The sequence below is a fragment of the Amyelois transitella genome, chromosome 25 (genome assembly GCF_032362555.1).
Source record: "Amyelois transitella isolate CPQ chromosome 25, ilAmyTran1.1, whole genome shotgun sequence".
Lineage (NCBI taxonomy): Eukaryota > Metazoa > Arthropoda > Insecta > Lepidoptera > Pyralidae > Amyelois > Amyelois transitella.
The window spans coordinates 738,369-753,626 of record NC_083528.1 but is presented as its reverse complement, the minus strand read 5'-3'; the positions used below and the strand labels follow the sequence as shown (position 1 = coordinate 753,626).

At 39.0% G+C, this 15,258-nt stretch overlaps 1 protein-coding gene and 6 non-coding genes across 10 annotated transcripts in view; 4 read left to right on the top strand and 3 right to left on the bottom strand.

The window, feature by feature from the left end:
* LOC106139633 (chloride channel protein 2) overlaps positions 1-15,258 on the bottom strand; it is a 183,087-nt gene that overhangs the window by 126,369 nt on the left and 41,460 nt on the right. For all 4 annotated transcript variants that reach the window (XR_009657399.1, XR_009657400.1, XM_060951680.1 and 1 more), the window contains exons 8-20: positions 14,851-14,972; positions 14,393-14,494; positions 13,679-13,781; positions 12,314-12,442; positions 9,033-9,195; positions 7,575-7,666; positions 6,912-7,050; positions 4,419-4,522; positions 3,932-4,132; positions 2,649-2,742; positions 2,051-2,195; positions 1,325-1,445; positions 564-680 (exon numbers count right to left, since the gene is read on the bottom strand). Coding sequence is in view for 2 of the 4 variants with exons in the window: in XM_060951680.1 (XP_060807663.1) it covers positions 564-680; positions 1,325-1,445; positions 2,051-2,195; positions 2,649-2,742; positions 3,932-4,132; positions 4,419-4,522; positions 6,912-7,050; positions 7,575-7,666; positions 9,033-9,195; positions 12,314-12,442; positions 13,679-13,781; positions 14,393-14,494; positions 14,851-14,972 (1,632 nt within the window). In the remaining 2 variants the exon portion in view is untranslated. The remainder of the gene's footprint in view (positions 1-563; positions 681-1,324; positions 1,446-2,050; positions 2,196-2,648; positions 2,743-3,931; positions 4,133-4,418; positions 4,523-6,911; positions 7,051-7,574; positions 7,667-9,032; positions 9,196-12,313; positions 12,443-13,678; positions 13,782-14,392; positions 14,495-14,850; positions 14,973-15,258) is intronic.
* Trnas-gcu (transfer RNA serine (anticodon GCU)) lies at positions 5,120-5,201 on the top strand. Its single transcript has one exon. It is a non-coding gene; the product is annotated as a tRNA-Ser (tRNA).
* On the bottom strand, positions 5,762-5,843 carry Trnas-gcu (transfer RNA serine (anticodon GCU)). Its single transcript has one exon. It is a non-coding gene; the product is annotated as a tRNA-Ser (tRNA).
* Trnas-gcu (transfer RNA serine (anticodon GCU)) lies at positions 6,302-6,383 on the bottom strand. Its single transcript has one exon. It is a non-coding gene; the product is annotated as a tRNA-Ser (tRNA).
* Trnas-gcu (transfer RNA serine (anticodon GCU)) lies at positions 9,800-9,881 on the top strand. The gene has a single exon. It is a non-coding gene; the product is annotated as a tRNA-Ser (tRNA).
* On the top strand, positions 11,233-11,314 carry Trnas-gcu (transfer RNA serine (anticodon GCU)). Its single transcript has one exon. It is a non-coding gene; the product is annotated as a tRNA-Ser (tRNA).
* Positions 11,789-11,870, top strand: Trnas-gcu (transfer RNA serine (anticodon GCU)). Its single transcript has one exon. It is a non-coding gene; the product is annotated as a tRNA-Ser (tRNA).

Below are 15,258 nucleotides of genomic sequence, written 5' to 3'. Positions count from 1 at the left end.
AAATTTTTATTCATTATTATAGGATACTTCGTATCGCTTAATAATTGTCAAAATGTATGGTTTAACAACATTGGTTGACGTCAAATAAATTACTTAAAACTAAGTTTACTGCCGCTTCCAAGACGTCAGTGCAGAAAAAGCGGTAACAAACTGCACTGCAGCATTTTCTTCAACAACGTCAACTTTTATTTGTGTTAATGTTATTAACTTGGGATTCTTCTTTTTGGCGATGGGCTAGCAACCTGTCACTATTTGAATCTCAATTCTATCATTAAGTCAAACAGCTATCGTGAACGTGGCCTATCAGTCTTTTCAAGATTGTTGGCTCTATCTACTCAGCAAGGGATATAGACGTGATTATATGTATAATAACATGATCCAATTCGTGTTAGGTTTACCTGCAAAGGTTGCGAAGGTCGGATGGGAGTCGCTTCGTGTAAAAACCTGACTCACCCAATCCAGGATCCATGTCGTCGAAAACACACCCAGGTTCCTCTCCAGAGTGGTGTGGATGCGACCGGGACTAAAGCCAGTAGGTAGAAGCAGAATGATGACCAGCTCACCGTGTCCCTCTTCCTGGCTATCTGCAGCATCCGGTCGAAGTCGATCTCCTTGGCCATCTCTAGCTGCTCCCACACCTTCTGGTCTTCGGGGGACATGTCGCACACGCGTTCACGGGGCTGAAAGATAAATAAATTGATTCTATGATTATTATCTATACTAATATTACAAAGCTGAAGAGTTCGTCTGTTTTTTTGTTTGAACGCGGTAATCTCAGGAACTACTGGTTCGAATTGAAAAATTATTTTTGTGTTGAATAAATAGATCATTTATCGAGGAAGGCTTTACGCTATACTGGGTGACTTTTTATTCAACTGCATAAATTTAACTGTTTAGTGTACTCATCTAAAGGATATTTAAAAACGTTAAATGAAAAATATCGGTTCATATTTCAGAAAGTACGAAAAAAAATTAAAGTATCAAATTCCACGATCCTAAATACGTCATATCAACCCGGCCGGCGGAAACGCGACGCGTAAGATTCAGAGGTCAACGACACAATTCATTCATCTGAGCGATCTCGACAACTCTGTACTTTACTTGATCTTGATACTAGAAAAATAATTTATTTTTCAGACATTTATTTACATGTTTATACAATGAATGACTGATTTGAATGAATGAATGATTTGAACGAATGAATGATTTGAATGAGTTATAGATTTGAATGAACGAATGATTTGAATGAATGAATGATTATTATTTATTAAGCTGCAGATATATATTATATATATGTATATAAGATGTAAGTGTTGTAACTCACCAGCTGCACCTTCTTGTTGATGGAGGGGCTCCGCGGCAGGCCGGGCGCCTCCGCGTCGGGCGCGGGCACGTCCTGCAGCAGCGACGACCGCTTGAAGATCGCCTCGAACGCCGCGCGGATCCTGATCACGAATACATACATACATACATACATACATAAAATCACGCCTCTTTCCCGGAGCGGTAGGCAGATACTACCTCTTTCCACTTGCCACGATCTCTGCATATTTCCTTCGCTTCATCCACATTCATAACTCTCTTCATGCAAGCTCGGCGGTTTCGGGTACTTTTGACCTGACCCTTTACCAGGACCTCAATTAATCACGAATACTACTTATAAAATACATGAAATGTGATATGTAATGTGGAACGATACATTAAATGGAATATGCAATGAACTAAATTTATTTATAGAGTCGGTAGGTAGTCAAAAATATGTGATCGGTTGGTTAATGCCGTGTAGTTTCAGGCACTTTAGAATAGAACCACTCCATATCTTTCTCATTGATGCAGTTAAACGCGACTAATGGATAAACTTGGGGTTCCCCTTGTAGGTGATGGGCTAGCAACCTGATACTGATACGTGGCCTTTCAGTCTTTTTAAGACCGTTGGACTATGTCTACCCCTCAAGAGAAATAGACGTAACTATGTAAGGTCCTAATATTTTATCAATTAGTGCCGGGAACCACACGACACTGTGGTATTTCACTCTGTATATAATATCACCTTGTCTCAGCCCCCGTAACGGTGGTGTAGACGGACGGTTGCGGTGAGAGTGGGGCGTGGGTTGTGGGGGAAGCCAACCCCCGGGATAACGTGAACGAGTTGGTCTTCTTCAGGATCGATTTCGGACGGAACAGCTGCCCAGGCGCTGTGGAGTGCAAAAACTATATGAGTATAAGTCACGAATGAAGATCGATTATTTCCAGCGCCATCTAGTAACAAGTTTTTGTAATAACACAGTCGAAAGGTAAAACAGTGTAAAAAAAATTGTTGTTAAGTTTTTCTTACTTGCACTAGATCAATTATCTTTACTTAGGTCAATTTTAACAAAATTCATTGTGGCAAAATGAAAATGCAAGTTAATTTCAAAATTTTAACGTGAACTTACAATATAGAGGTACTTTAGTAAGCTGTCATCTTGTATCACTTACTAACTAATAAATTAATACAATGGCGCCATCGCAATCGATTTATTGACTTCTAAATTAAAATAGCAATATTAAAAAAAACAACCTATTTAAGTGATTAAACTAAGCTAAGATTATAAAAATGGTAAGTATAGTAAATAAACAATATAAAATAGTGTGAAAGTAGCACTTACATGGTATAAGTCCTCCTTGGTCATTCGTTGTGAGGGACGAGCCTCTCATCATGCCCGATCCCGGAACTTGGAGCATGTCTGGTGCTGGAGTCACCTGAACACCAGAAAATATTCACAATTACATACATACATACATATCATCACGTCTATATCCCTTACGGGGTAGACAGAGCCAACAGTCTTGAAAAGACTGAAAGGCCACGTTCAGCTATTTGGCTTAATGATAGAATTGAGATTCAAATAGTGACAGGTTGCTAGCCCATCGCCTAAAAAAAAAGAATCCCAAGTTTGTAAGCCTATCCCTTAGTCGCCTTTTACGACATCCATGGGAAAGAGATGGAGTGGTCCTATTCTTTTTTGTATTGGTGCCGGGAACCACACGGCCATTCACAATTACTTTTCAATTTACTGTGTTATTTTATGGTTTTCATCGGTGGTCGAATCGGGTACGATGCCCGGTTAAAATGCATGATGCGCTTTAAAAGCACAGGTTCAAATACCACCTCGGCCGTGTACCAATGACTATTTTAGAAGTTATGTACATTAGTTTGAATACTAACCGATGCTCTTACGGCGAGGGTGAAAACATTGTGAGGAAACCTGCACATTCAGGTAACTGGATATGTTACCATGATCGATCCAATACGGGTTAGGTTTGCCTGCAAAGGTTGTCAGTTTATGGGAGTCGCTTCGCGTAAAAGTCTGACTCACCCAATCCAGGATCCATGGTCAAAGGCATACTCCGGTTATTTTGTGCCATATTGCGTTGAGACCAGGATGATGGGGGTGATGGTATGGGTACAATTATGATACTCACCTCAAATCTGGACTTGCCTTAATGTCATCAAAGATCTATCCACCTGAACGTGGCCGTTAACTGACACAGTAAGGGATAAAGATACCTATACATAAATAAATATATACGGGACAAATTACACAGATCGAGTTAGCCTCGAAGTAAGTTCGAGACTTGTGTTACGAGATACTAACCCAACGATACTATATTTTATAATAAACTAGCGACCCGCCCCGGCTTCGCACGGGTGCAAAATCATAAATGTTATTATACATTTAAACCTTCCTCTTGAATCACTCTACCTGTTAACTCAACGATACTATATTTTATAATAAATACATATATAGATAAGCATCCAAGACCCAGGCCAATCAGAAAAAGTTCTTTTCTCATCATGCCTGGCCGGGATTCGAACCCGGGACCTCCGGTGTCACAGACAAGCGTACTGCCGCTGCGCCACAGAGGCCGTCATGTGTGGGTTGGTTACCTCAAATCTGGACGGTCTTCTCTTCCTGGCCTCCTCATTTCTCCTCCTGGCTTCCGCCTCTCTATGCCACCTAGCGGCTATCTGCAGTCTCCTGTCTCTCCCCACTTGCTTCTCTATGACACGGACTAGTTCCCAGCGGTGTATGGAGCCCAGGAGGACCATGGACGCTGGACTGTCTACCAGAGGGAAGCTCTTGATTGCCTTGAAATAAAGAGTAGAAGATTAAAAACTGTTTTCTTTAATGTGTGTTCAGACGACATTATTTTCGACAAAACATATTACGCTACGTTATTTTTATTGCAGAAATCCTGTGAGAATTTTGTAAATTTTTTTTCTTGAATACCCTTTGCATACTTCATAGGAAATTCATGAGAAATTTAAGGGTCAAAGAATAGTAATTTCGGCTGTATGTGTCACGGTGTCACAGACCGCTGCGCCACAGTGGCCGTTAATTTGATATTTTTAAGTGACCTTTTAAGTTAGGTACCTTATTCTCTTTAAGCAAGTCCTTGAGCTGCTGGAAGGTCATCCGGTTCCAGATGTACTTCACGTCACGCACCATGAAGTCCTCCACGCATATGTCGTACATGCCTGGTGAAGAATTCAATACAAATTGTTATGAAGGTTAGTTAGTTAGTTACAGTATTAGAGATCAGAGAGGGTTAAGTGACAGTTTTACTCGATCAAACGCGTCGATAAAGTAAACGGTGAATTTGTATGGAAATGCATTAGTGCCATCGCGTTACCACTAGATGGCGCTGGTTAAATTACATACAAAATCGCGTTTACTTGCTCGACTCCTTGATCGATTAAAACTCGCACTAACCCCTCAGGTCAAGAATACAGACGAGCTGGCAATAATTACACGAAGTAATATTATTTTATCGATTTTTTTAAACATTTTTTTTTGTCAATAGTGATCATACAAAAAGAAAAGATATTGGTTCGATGGGGACTAACCACAATTTCATCAGTGTTCTGGGAATATTGGCAAGAATGAATACATTGGCCGGACTGTACTGACTGGACGAAGTAAATTATTAAGTTATAGTATATTTACACTTTTAACATCTGTTTAATTTGTCGTTAAGAAAACAATTGAATACGTTTAATTACCTAGTCAACATTATAAGTTTGTATTAATATAATAGCAATACATTGAAGGCTAATTTCAACAACAGCACACAAGACGAGGTGGCCGAGAGGTTAAGGCGTTGGACTGCTAATCCAATGTGCTCTGCACGCGTGGGTTCGAATCCCATCCTCGTCGGTATTTTTTATTGTTATATATATATATACTTAGGGTAGTAATTAAACCTGGTACTGCTCAATACAGTTTCAATCAAAAAAGTACATTCCATGAGAACAAGCATCCCTAGCGGCACGTTGGCTCTTATTACCGGAATGTCGGCTGTCAGTCGGTTTCTTTAGTCCATTTTCATTAAATTCCTAATAATTTTATTCCAGGAAATAATTGACAGTTATAAAACATCATGCATACGTCATGCTTCTTTCTATAGCGGTTGACAGTGATGTTGGCTATCTTTTGCTTCATCCTCATTCATCAATCTTTTCATGCTATTGTTTCGCAAACCCTAAAGGTAAATTTTTTCGGGCATGAAAATTACACAGTGCCCTTTTTAGTACCAATATATTTGCGTTATTTCAAAAATGGTTGAGGAGATAAAACGCGTAGAGGTGACAAAACTATTGCATTTATAAAATTTGTTGGGAAGTTGGGATGAGATTATTAAGAATTATAATCAGGTATTATAAGTTTGATATGTATCGTAATAGTATGAACATATATTCAATTAAAAAAAAATGATCCGACGAGGATGGGATTCGAACCCACGCGTGCAGAGCACATTGGATTAGCAGTCCAACGCCTTAACCTCTCGGCCACCTCGTCTTGTATATTCACTAGTGAAATAATAGAATACTACGTAGTCTTTGAATTGTATGTTTGTTCAGTTGGCTAATTTATCAATACAGATTTTGGTACTGAGACTCAGTAAATTTTAATTAGATACTCGTACCGTTTGAAGAATCTAAAACGGTGTCTTTTTGTTACTGTAACATTTAAATAGAAGACATAAGAATGTTAAAAGCTTCCTTTGATTTATCAAAGACGTTTGACTTTATTATAAACTAAAAAAATAAGCAGTCATGCAAAATTTAAAAACTACAAAACTCACTTATTATCTGATTATTAAAATATTGACGATTGAACTTCCGTGGTAAGAATCACATTGTTTAAAATTTTGTTATAAAAATATATTTATTTATGGTGTACCACAAGGGTCCGTGTTAGGTCCTCTTTAATTTTTTATTACGTCATTGGTTTATGATAGAAAGTCAAAAAGATCTCGACGAGGATGGGATTCGAACCCACGCGTGCAGAGCACATTGGATTAGCAGTCCAACGCCTTAACCTCTCGGCCACCTCGTCTTGTGAATATGTGCAGTAAATTAATATATCACCAAAGAAAAATGAGCCACATATGTTTGTTCAGATGGCTAATAAAACCTAATTTGGGAAATACATAGCACTTAGTCTAGATGTCCCAAATCCAATTCAAAAAGGTGAGTTATATATGTTTTATAAGAATCTTCCTTAAGGGATAGACTTATAAACTTGATATTCCTCTTTTAGGCGATGGGCTAGCAACCTGTCACTAAATTAATCTCAATTCTATCATTAAGCCAAACAGCTGAACGTGGCATATCAGTATTTGCAAGACTGCGGGCTCTGTCTACCAGCAAAGGGATATAGGCGTGATTATATGAATATGTATGTATGTAGTTTTAAAGTGAGGTGTATAAATATATACGGGACAAATTACACAGATTGAGTTAGCCTTGAAGTAAGTTCGAGACATGTGTTACGAGATACTAACCCAACGATACTATATTTTATAATAAATACTTATATAGATGTATGTATACTTATATGTATGTATAGACTGAGGCTACTTACGACTGGCGGAAGACAGCAAGTCAGGTAGATAGGGTAACTTCTTGATCAATATAATACTGTCGAAGCAGGAGGGCTGTAGCAGCGAAGCGGTAGCGTTGGCCGCTAACACCGCCGCCATCACTGGCAGTATGTGGGTCACCTGGGTGGAACATTGTTTTATACATACATAGATAAAATCACGCCTCTTTCTCGGAGGTGTAGGCAGAGACTACCTCTTTCCACTTGCCACGATCTCTGCACACTTCCTTCGCTTCATCCACATTCATAACTCTCTTCATGCAAGCTCGGCGGTTTCGGGTACTTTTGACCTGACCCTTTACCAGGACATCCTTAATTTGATTAAGATACGTCCGTCTGTATGGATGTATAAATACATACATACATTTGCCGTGTGGTTCCCGGCACCAATAAAAAAAAAGAATAGAACCACTCCATCTCGTTCCCATAGATTTCGTAAAAGGCGACTAAGGGATAGGCTTATAAACTTAGGATTCTTCTTTTAGGCGATGGGCTAGCAACCCGTCACTATTTGAATCTCAATTCTATCATTAAGCCAAACAGCTGAACGTGGCCTATCCTATCAGTCTTTTCAACACTGTTGGCTCTGTCTACCCCGTAAGGGATAAAGACGTGATCATATTTTATGTATGTATGTATCAATACCTGTCCAGTCATCTCGCTGACGATGACTATTGTGGACACTGTGTGCGTCACAGCGCCCGTGAAAGCGGCGGCGCCGACAGTCGCGTAACCGCCTGCAACATAATGAAAATTTGTTAAATGTGAAGAATTAATAACTAGTTCATTTCCTGAGGTTGGTATCATCGTGGTAAACAACGGTGATATTTCATCATATTATTATGTCACACACATACATAGAATCACGTCCATATCCCTTGTAGGGTAGACAGAGCCAGCAGTATTTAACAGACTGATAGGCCACGTTCTGCTGTTTGGCTTAATGATAGAATTGAGATGCCGTGTGGTTACCGGCACCAGTACATAAAAAGAATGGGACCACACCATCTCTTTCCCATGGATGTCATGAAAGGCGACTAAGAGATAAGCTTACAAACTTGGGATTGTTTTTTTGGGGGTTGGTTTAGCAATTCACTGCAGTCACTATTTGAATCTCAATTCTACCCCACAAGGGATATAGACGTGACCATATGTATGTATATGTATGTTCATTTCCTGAGGTGATACCAAATCATCCCGATAAACAACGGTGATATTTCATCATTATGTCACATACATAGAATCACGTCTATATTCCTTGCGTGGTAGACAGAGCCAATAGTCTTGAAAAGACTGATAGGCCACGTTCTGCTGCTTGGTTTAATGATAGAATTGAGATTCAAATACTGATTATACTTCTCTTCTTCATTATACTTATCTTCTCAGAAATTGCCCGTGAACCCGAGATAGGCGACCATTTTGAAGGCGATCGCCGCGATGAAGATATAAGCAGAATAGATTTCTTTTTTTTTTCTTTTTTTTTCTTTTTTCAATATTAAATCTCATAAATATATAAATCTCCCGTGAACAATGTATTCTCCCGTCCACATTCTATTCTAAGTATTCTAAGTATAATTTAATATTGTGAAGTTGACGTTGTTGATGAAAATGCTGCAGTGCAGTTTGTTACCGCTTCTTCTGCACTGACGCCTTGGAAGCGGCAGTAAACTTAGTTTTTAAGTAATTTATTTGACGTCAACCAAGTTGTTAAACCATACGACAATTATTAAGCGATATAATAATATCCTATAATAATGAATAAAAATTTTGAATTTTGAATTTTTTTTTGAAAAAAAAATGACAATACCTGGAAATATCTTCAAGATAGTGCTCCCGTAGGCGACTATCAAAGGATATAAGTAGTGCATGACCATGTCTTTAAACAAGGAAAATAAACTGATCCTTTACTCAATTATCAAGACCAAAACGATACAACAAATAGATCTCGATGATACCTGGCAAAATCTTCTGAATATGGCCACCGTAGGCGACTACCAAAGGATATAAGTAGTGCATGGCCTTATCCGTAAACAAGGAAAATAAACTAATCCTTTACTCAATTATCAAGACCAAAACGATACAACAAATAGATCTCGATGATACCTGGCAAAATCTTCTGGATATGGCCACCGTAGGCGACGCCCAAAGGACAGAAGTAGTGCATGACTTCGCCCGTGAACCTGCCCAGACAAGCGCCCATTTTGAAGGCGGGAACGAAGATCCCGGCCGGCACGGGGAGAGTGCAGGACACCATGCTTAGGAAGTACTGAAAGAAACAGGCACAGATTTATTATTCAACTAGCTACGGCTTATAAAATTATAACCTTATACACATGCGAAAGCAACTTATCAGACAATTATTGATTCGAGAAAGCTTAAGCCAAAAATAATATTTTTGGCTTAAGCTTTCTCGAATTTCTCGAATAATTATGTCGCATGCATACATATAATCACGTCTATATCCCTTGCGGGGTAGACAGAGAAAACGGTCTGATAGGCCACGTTCAGCTGTTAAGCTTTAATTGAGATTCAAATTATGATAGGTTGCTAGGCAACCGCCTTAAAGAAGAATCCCAAGTTCATAAGCCTATCCCTTAGTCGCCTATGACGACGTCCATGGGAAGAAATGGAATGATGCTATTCTTTTTTATATTGGTACCGGGAAACACGGCAAACAAACTCACTTTCCCATGTTTAAAATTATTCTATCTTTATCCGTGATAGCACATGAAAACATTATCTCAACACAAATTGTAAAATAAATTAATAACCAATCAGTAATCGTTAGCCAATTGTCCAAACAAACGTGTCTCATGAATACTTTGTAATAATACAAGTAAGTATAAGTTAATTTGAAAATTCATACACAAGACGAGGTGGCCGAGAGGTTAAGGCGTTGGACTGCTAATCCAATGTGCTCTGCACGCGTGGGTTCGAATCCCATCCTCGTCGGATCATTTTTGTGCCTCTTATTAAGTAAAAAAGGGGTAATTGTATAATTCGAAATACTAGTTGAGAGAAAATAACTGAACTATTATTGATCCCTAAAGTATCCCCTATGAAAACTCGTTTTTATTAAAAACGACTACATTATATTTTTAAGTAATTTTAAAGCTAAAATTACTTAAAACTTTAACTTTATTTAATTACTTAAACTTACTTAAAAATGAATAAACGAGTAACGTGACGTTTTGGTAAAACATCGCAGGTAAGAGAGATGAGAGATACTATAAAAATCAATAGAATAAGCCGTGTGGTTCCCGGCACCAATACAAAAAAGAATAGGACCACTCCATCTCTTTTCCATGGATGTCGTAAAAGGCAACTAAGGGATAGGCTTATAAACTTAGGATTCTTTTTAAGGCGATGGGCTAGCAACCTGTCACTATTTGAATCTCAATTCTATCATTAAGCCAAATAGCTGAACGTGGCCATTCAGTCTATTCGAGACTGTTAGCTCTGTCTAGCCCGCAAGGGATATAGACGTGACCATATGCATGTATGTATGTATAGAATAACTACTAACTACTTTATTCGAACTAGTATTACAATATTTTTTAAATTATTATAAGAGCTAAACACACGCCGTGTTTAGCTTTAGACATGAGATCCAGCAATTAACCGTTTGAGGATAGCGAGCTACTAAACTTGGTGTACGCTGTAGTAGGGGGGTCCAAAGGGGAGAGGTTTTTATAGGGCTCCCGGACTGTGAAGCTTAGTGTACGCTGTAGTAGTCCAAAGGCGAAGGTTTTTATAGGGCTCCCGCACTGTGAAGAGGATGCAGGGTAGACCGCAGCGGCACGATGTCACAGTGACAATAAAATAACACACCGTGTAATGTACAGATCATAGGAAAATGTCAAGCATAGTGTCCCATTGTCCATTGGACCTTTTGACGGCCTCTGTGGCACAGCGGTAGTACGGTTGTCTGTGACACCGGAGGTAACGGGTTCGAATCCCGGCCAGGGCATGTTGAGAAAAGAACTTTATCTGATTGGCCTGGGTCTTGGATGTTTATCTATATAAGCATATATAATTATAACAAAATATATTATTCAGTTAGTATCTCGTAACACAAGTCTCGAACTTACTTCGAGGCTAACTCAATCTGTGTAATTTGTCCCGTTATATATTAATTTATTGGGCAACCTATCAAGGTTATATAAGGATCACCTTTACACGTGAACATATCATTGGCTAGCTACCACCTCTTACGACTTATAAATTAGCCAACTGAATAAATACATGACCAAAAAACCTAACTGACTGTATTGTTTAAATTATTTCGTTACTTTATTAACAAGACGAGGTGCCCGAGAGGTTAAGGCGTTGGACTGCTAATCCAATGTGCTCTGCACGCGTGGGTTCGAATCCCATCCTCGTCGGGATCTTTTTGACAATATAATGTAATAAAACAACAACGTAATTAAATCTATATAAAGGAATGAGTGCGATGAAAAGCTAAAACAAAGATGACCAAAAATTGGACCTTGTGGAACGCCATATGTAAAAGTCTTTTTATTTCAAACTTTTTTACAATTTCTAACTTATTAAAGTTAGGTTTTATCAAGTTCTCATTATGAGATTCTAAATGTGCTTATTTGTCTTCCGATTTTGCTTAGCGGCTTATCTACTTAGTGTGCTAAATAGTCAAACGCCTTTGATAAATCAATAAAAAAATATTCAACAGTTTAATGTGTATTATTTGAAATGTTTAAGATTGTAAAAACAATATCTACCTTAAATCAAAAGTAATTTAGTCTCAGTATCAAGGTGTGTCTGGCATTAATTAGCCAACTGAATAAACATATAAATCAGAGACTAAGTAGTATTCTATTATTTCACTAGTTAATGTACAAGACGAGGTGGCCGAGAGGTTAAGGCGTTGGACTGCTAATCCAATGTGCTCTGCACGCGTGGGTTCGAATCCCATCCTCGTCGGGACCTTTTTGGACTTTACGTACAGAAAATCTTTCTATTAATTGAATTCTTCGATTACCTTTAAAACTAAAGGTAGTCGAAAAATTTTGATGAAATCTAGTATTATAATTGGTTTTCATTATCCAAAAAAGACTTATCAGTTATGATGAACAAAATAATAATAAAATAAATAAATACGAAAAAAAATACACAGATTAAGTTAGCCTCGAAGTAAGTTCGAAACTTGCGTTACGAGATACCATCCCATATTTTATAAAAAAAAAATATTTAAATAGACAAACACCCAAGAACCAAATCAATCAGAGACAGTTCGTTTCTCATCAAACCCTGATCGGGATTCGAACCCTCCGGTGACACAGACAACTACGCTACCGTTGCGGCACAAACACCTACAAATAAACACAGATATCACCAACAAAATGAACATGAAAACGAATACTCACAATAGAGAAAAAGTAGATGACGAGACATCCGAAATAATTGACTTCGGGCGTTTCGAAGTGAGACACTACGGCCGCCTGCTGCGCCGTCAACTCGTCTCCCCACGTGAAGTTGGCGAACAGGGCGTACACCTGGACGAGACATTCATTACAAACCATCAGGTTACTATCCGCCACCAAAATAAAAAAGAATAGGACCACTCCATACATACATAAAATCACGCCTCTTTCCCGGAGGGGTAGGCAGAGACTACATCCTTCCACTTGCCACGATCTCTGCATACTTCCTTCGCTCCATCCACATTCATAACTCTCTTCATGCAAGCTCGGCGGTTTTGAGACCACTCTATCTCTTTCGTAATAGGCGATTAAGGGAAAGGCTCATGAACTTGGGATTCTTCTTTTAGGCTGATGGGCTAGCAACCTAGTCACTATTTGAATCTGATTTCCATCATTAAGCCAAACAGCTGAACGTGGTCTATCAGTGATTTCAAAACTGTTTGCTCTGTCTACCCGCGCAAGAGATATAGACGTGATTATATGTACGGGTGTGATTTACTATCCCTGACCCCACACCCCGGCTAAAATCACAAAAGTAAAGAGACACTATAAATATAGTTTAGATAGTATTACCTTTTACGACATCCACGAGTAAATGATGGAGTGGTCCTATTCTATTAAAGTGCCGTGAACCACATGAGATTTAAATACACTCATATAATCACGTCTACATCCCTTGCGGGGCAGACATAGCCATTGTTCGATTGGTCACTTTCAGATTATTAAAATGTCACCACAAATGGCATTTAAATACACACATATAATCACGTCTACATCCCTTGCGGGGTAGACATAGCCATTATTCGATTAGTCACTTTCAGATTATTAAAATGTCACCACAAATGGCATTTAAATACATACATATAATCACGTCTAAATCCCTTGCGGGGTAGACATAGCCAACGGCATTCAAAAGACCGATTGGTCACATTCAGATGGTTAAAATGTCACCACAAATGGCATTTAAATACACTCATATAATCACGTCTATATTCCTTGCGGGGCAGACATAGCCATTGTTCGATTGGCCACTTTCAGACGGTTTAAATGTTACAAGTACCCGAAACCGCCGAGCTTGCATGAAGAGAGTTATGAATGTGGATGAAGCGAAGGAAGTATGCAGAGATCGTGGCAAGTGGAAAGAGGTAGTCTCTGCCTACCCCTCCGGGAAAGAGGCGTGATTTTATGTATGTATGTATGTAAATATGCAGAGATCGTGGCAAGTGGAAAGAGGTAGTCTCTGCCTACCCCTCCGGGAAAGAGGCGTGATTTTATGTATGTATGTATGTAAATGTCACAACCACATACCTGCCCCTGGTTCCCGAGGTCGGCGGCCATGTACTTCCCTATCCCGGGCGGGAACAGTATCGACATCACAGCTAGTGTCATGAAGCCCGGGTAGATGAAACGACTGGGAACAATATTTATATATCGATTGGTGTTTTGTAATAATTTCCATTCGTTTTGTGTAAATTCAAATTCAGATTCAGAGCTGGATTCAGATTCAGATATCTATTCAGACATCTATTCGGATATATATCTATTCGGATATCTGTTCAGATATCTATTCAGATATGTATTCAGGTATTTATTCAGATGTCTATTCAGATGTCTATTCAGATATCTATTCGGATATCGGTTCAGATATCTATTCGGATATCTTTTCAGATATCTATTCGGATATCTATTCAGATGTCTATTCAGATATGTATTCAGGTATTTATTCAGATATCTATTCGGATATCTATTCGGATATCTGTTCAGATATCTATTCAGATATCTATACAGGTATCTATTCAGGTTCAAATTTATTTAATTGGTACACCAACATTGTTTACATACTACATACAATCTTAATACCTTAGCCTTAATAACCTTTTCCGACATCCATGGAAAAGAGATGGGTTGGTTCTACTCTTTTTTTTCTTCTATTGGTGTGTTCAGCCGTGTGGTTTCCGGCACGAATAGAAAAAAAACAAAAAAGAATAGGACCAAACCGTTTAGTTTTATGCATACACTCACTTCTTCTGCAGAAAGTTGCTCAGCGTCTTCGTGTTCCTCATGAACAGCACGTATTGACGGTGAAGGAACACCCATAACGCTGCCAACAATCCGGCCACTATCCTGCAAAATAGAAATACAATATTTTTAACATACATACATACATACATGTGGTCACGTCTTTATCCCTTGCGGGGTAGACACAGCCGCGGATGGCGGACAGTAAGTTGATGGTTTGTCAGTCTTGTCAACAGTCTTAAAGACTGAATGGCCACGTTCAGCTGTTTGGCTTAATGATAGAATTGAGATTCAAATAGTGACAGGTTGTAAGCCGATCGCCTAAAAAAGAATCCCATGTTTGTAAGCCTATCCCTTAGTCGCCTTTTACGACATCCATGGGGGAAAGAGATGGAGTGGTCCTATTCTTTTTTGTATTGGTGCCGTAGCCAGTTGGAAGATTCTATTATATGAATATTTACCCCAGCAAGACGAAGACTGCGAACTCCTGTGGGTCGAAGGGGAAGTCCTGGGGGAGGGTGGTGGGGAACAGCGGCTTCACCGTGGGCGTGGCGCCCGACCACACCGACAGCAGGCGGAACATCTGATAAAGAAAGAAAGAAAGAAAGAAAAATATTTTATTTGATAATAAACGAATAGAATACATATACCTAGTAACATTCACACATTCATCACAAAAATTACATACATATATAGTCACGTCTATATCCCTTGCGGGGAAGACAGAGCCAGCAGCCTTGAAATGACCGATAGGCCACGTTCAGCTGTTCGGCTTAATGATGGAATCGGGATTCAGACAGTGATAGGTTGCATTGCTTAAAAGCAGTGTGCCCAAATTACGAAGTATGGTTTTAAAAACGTGGTATGAT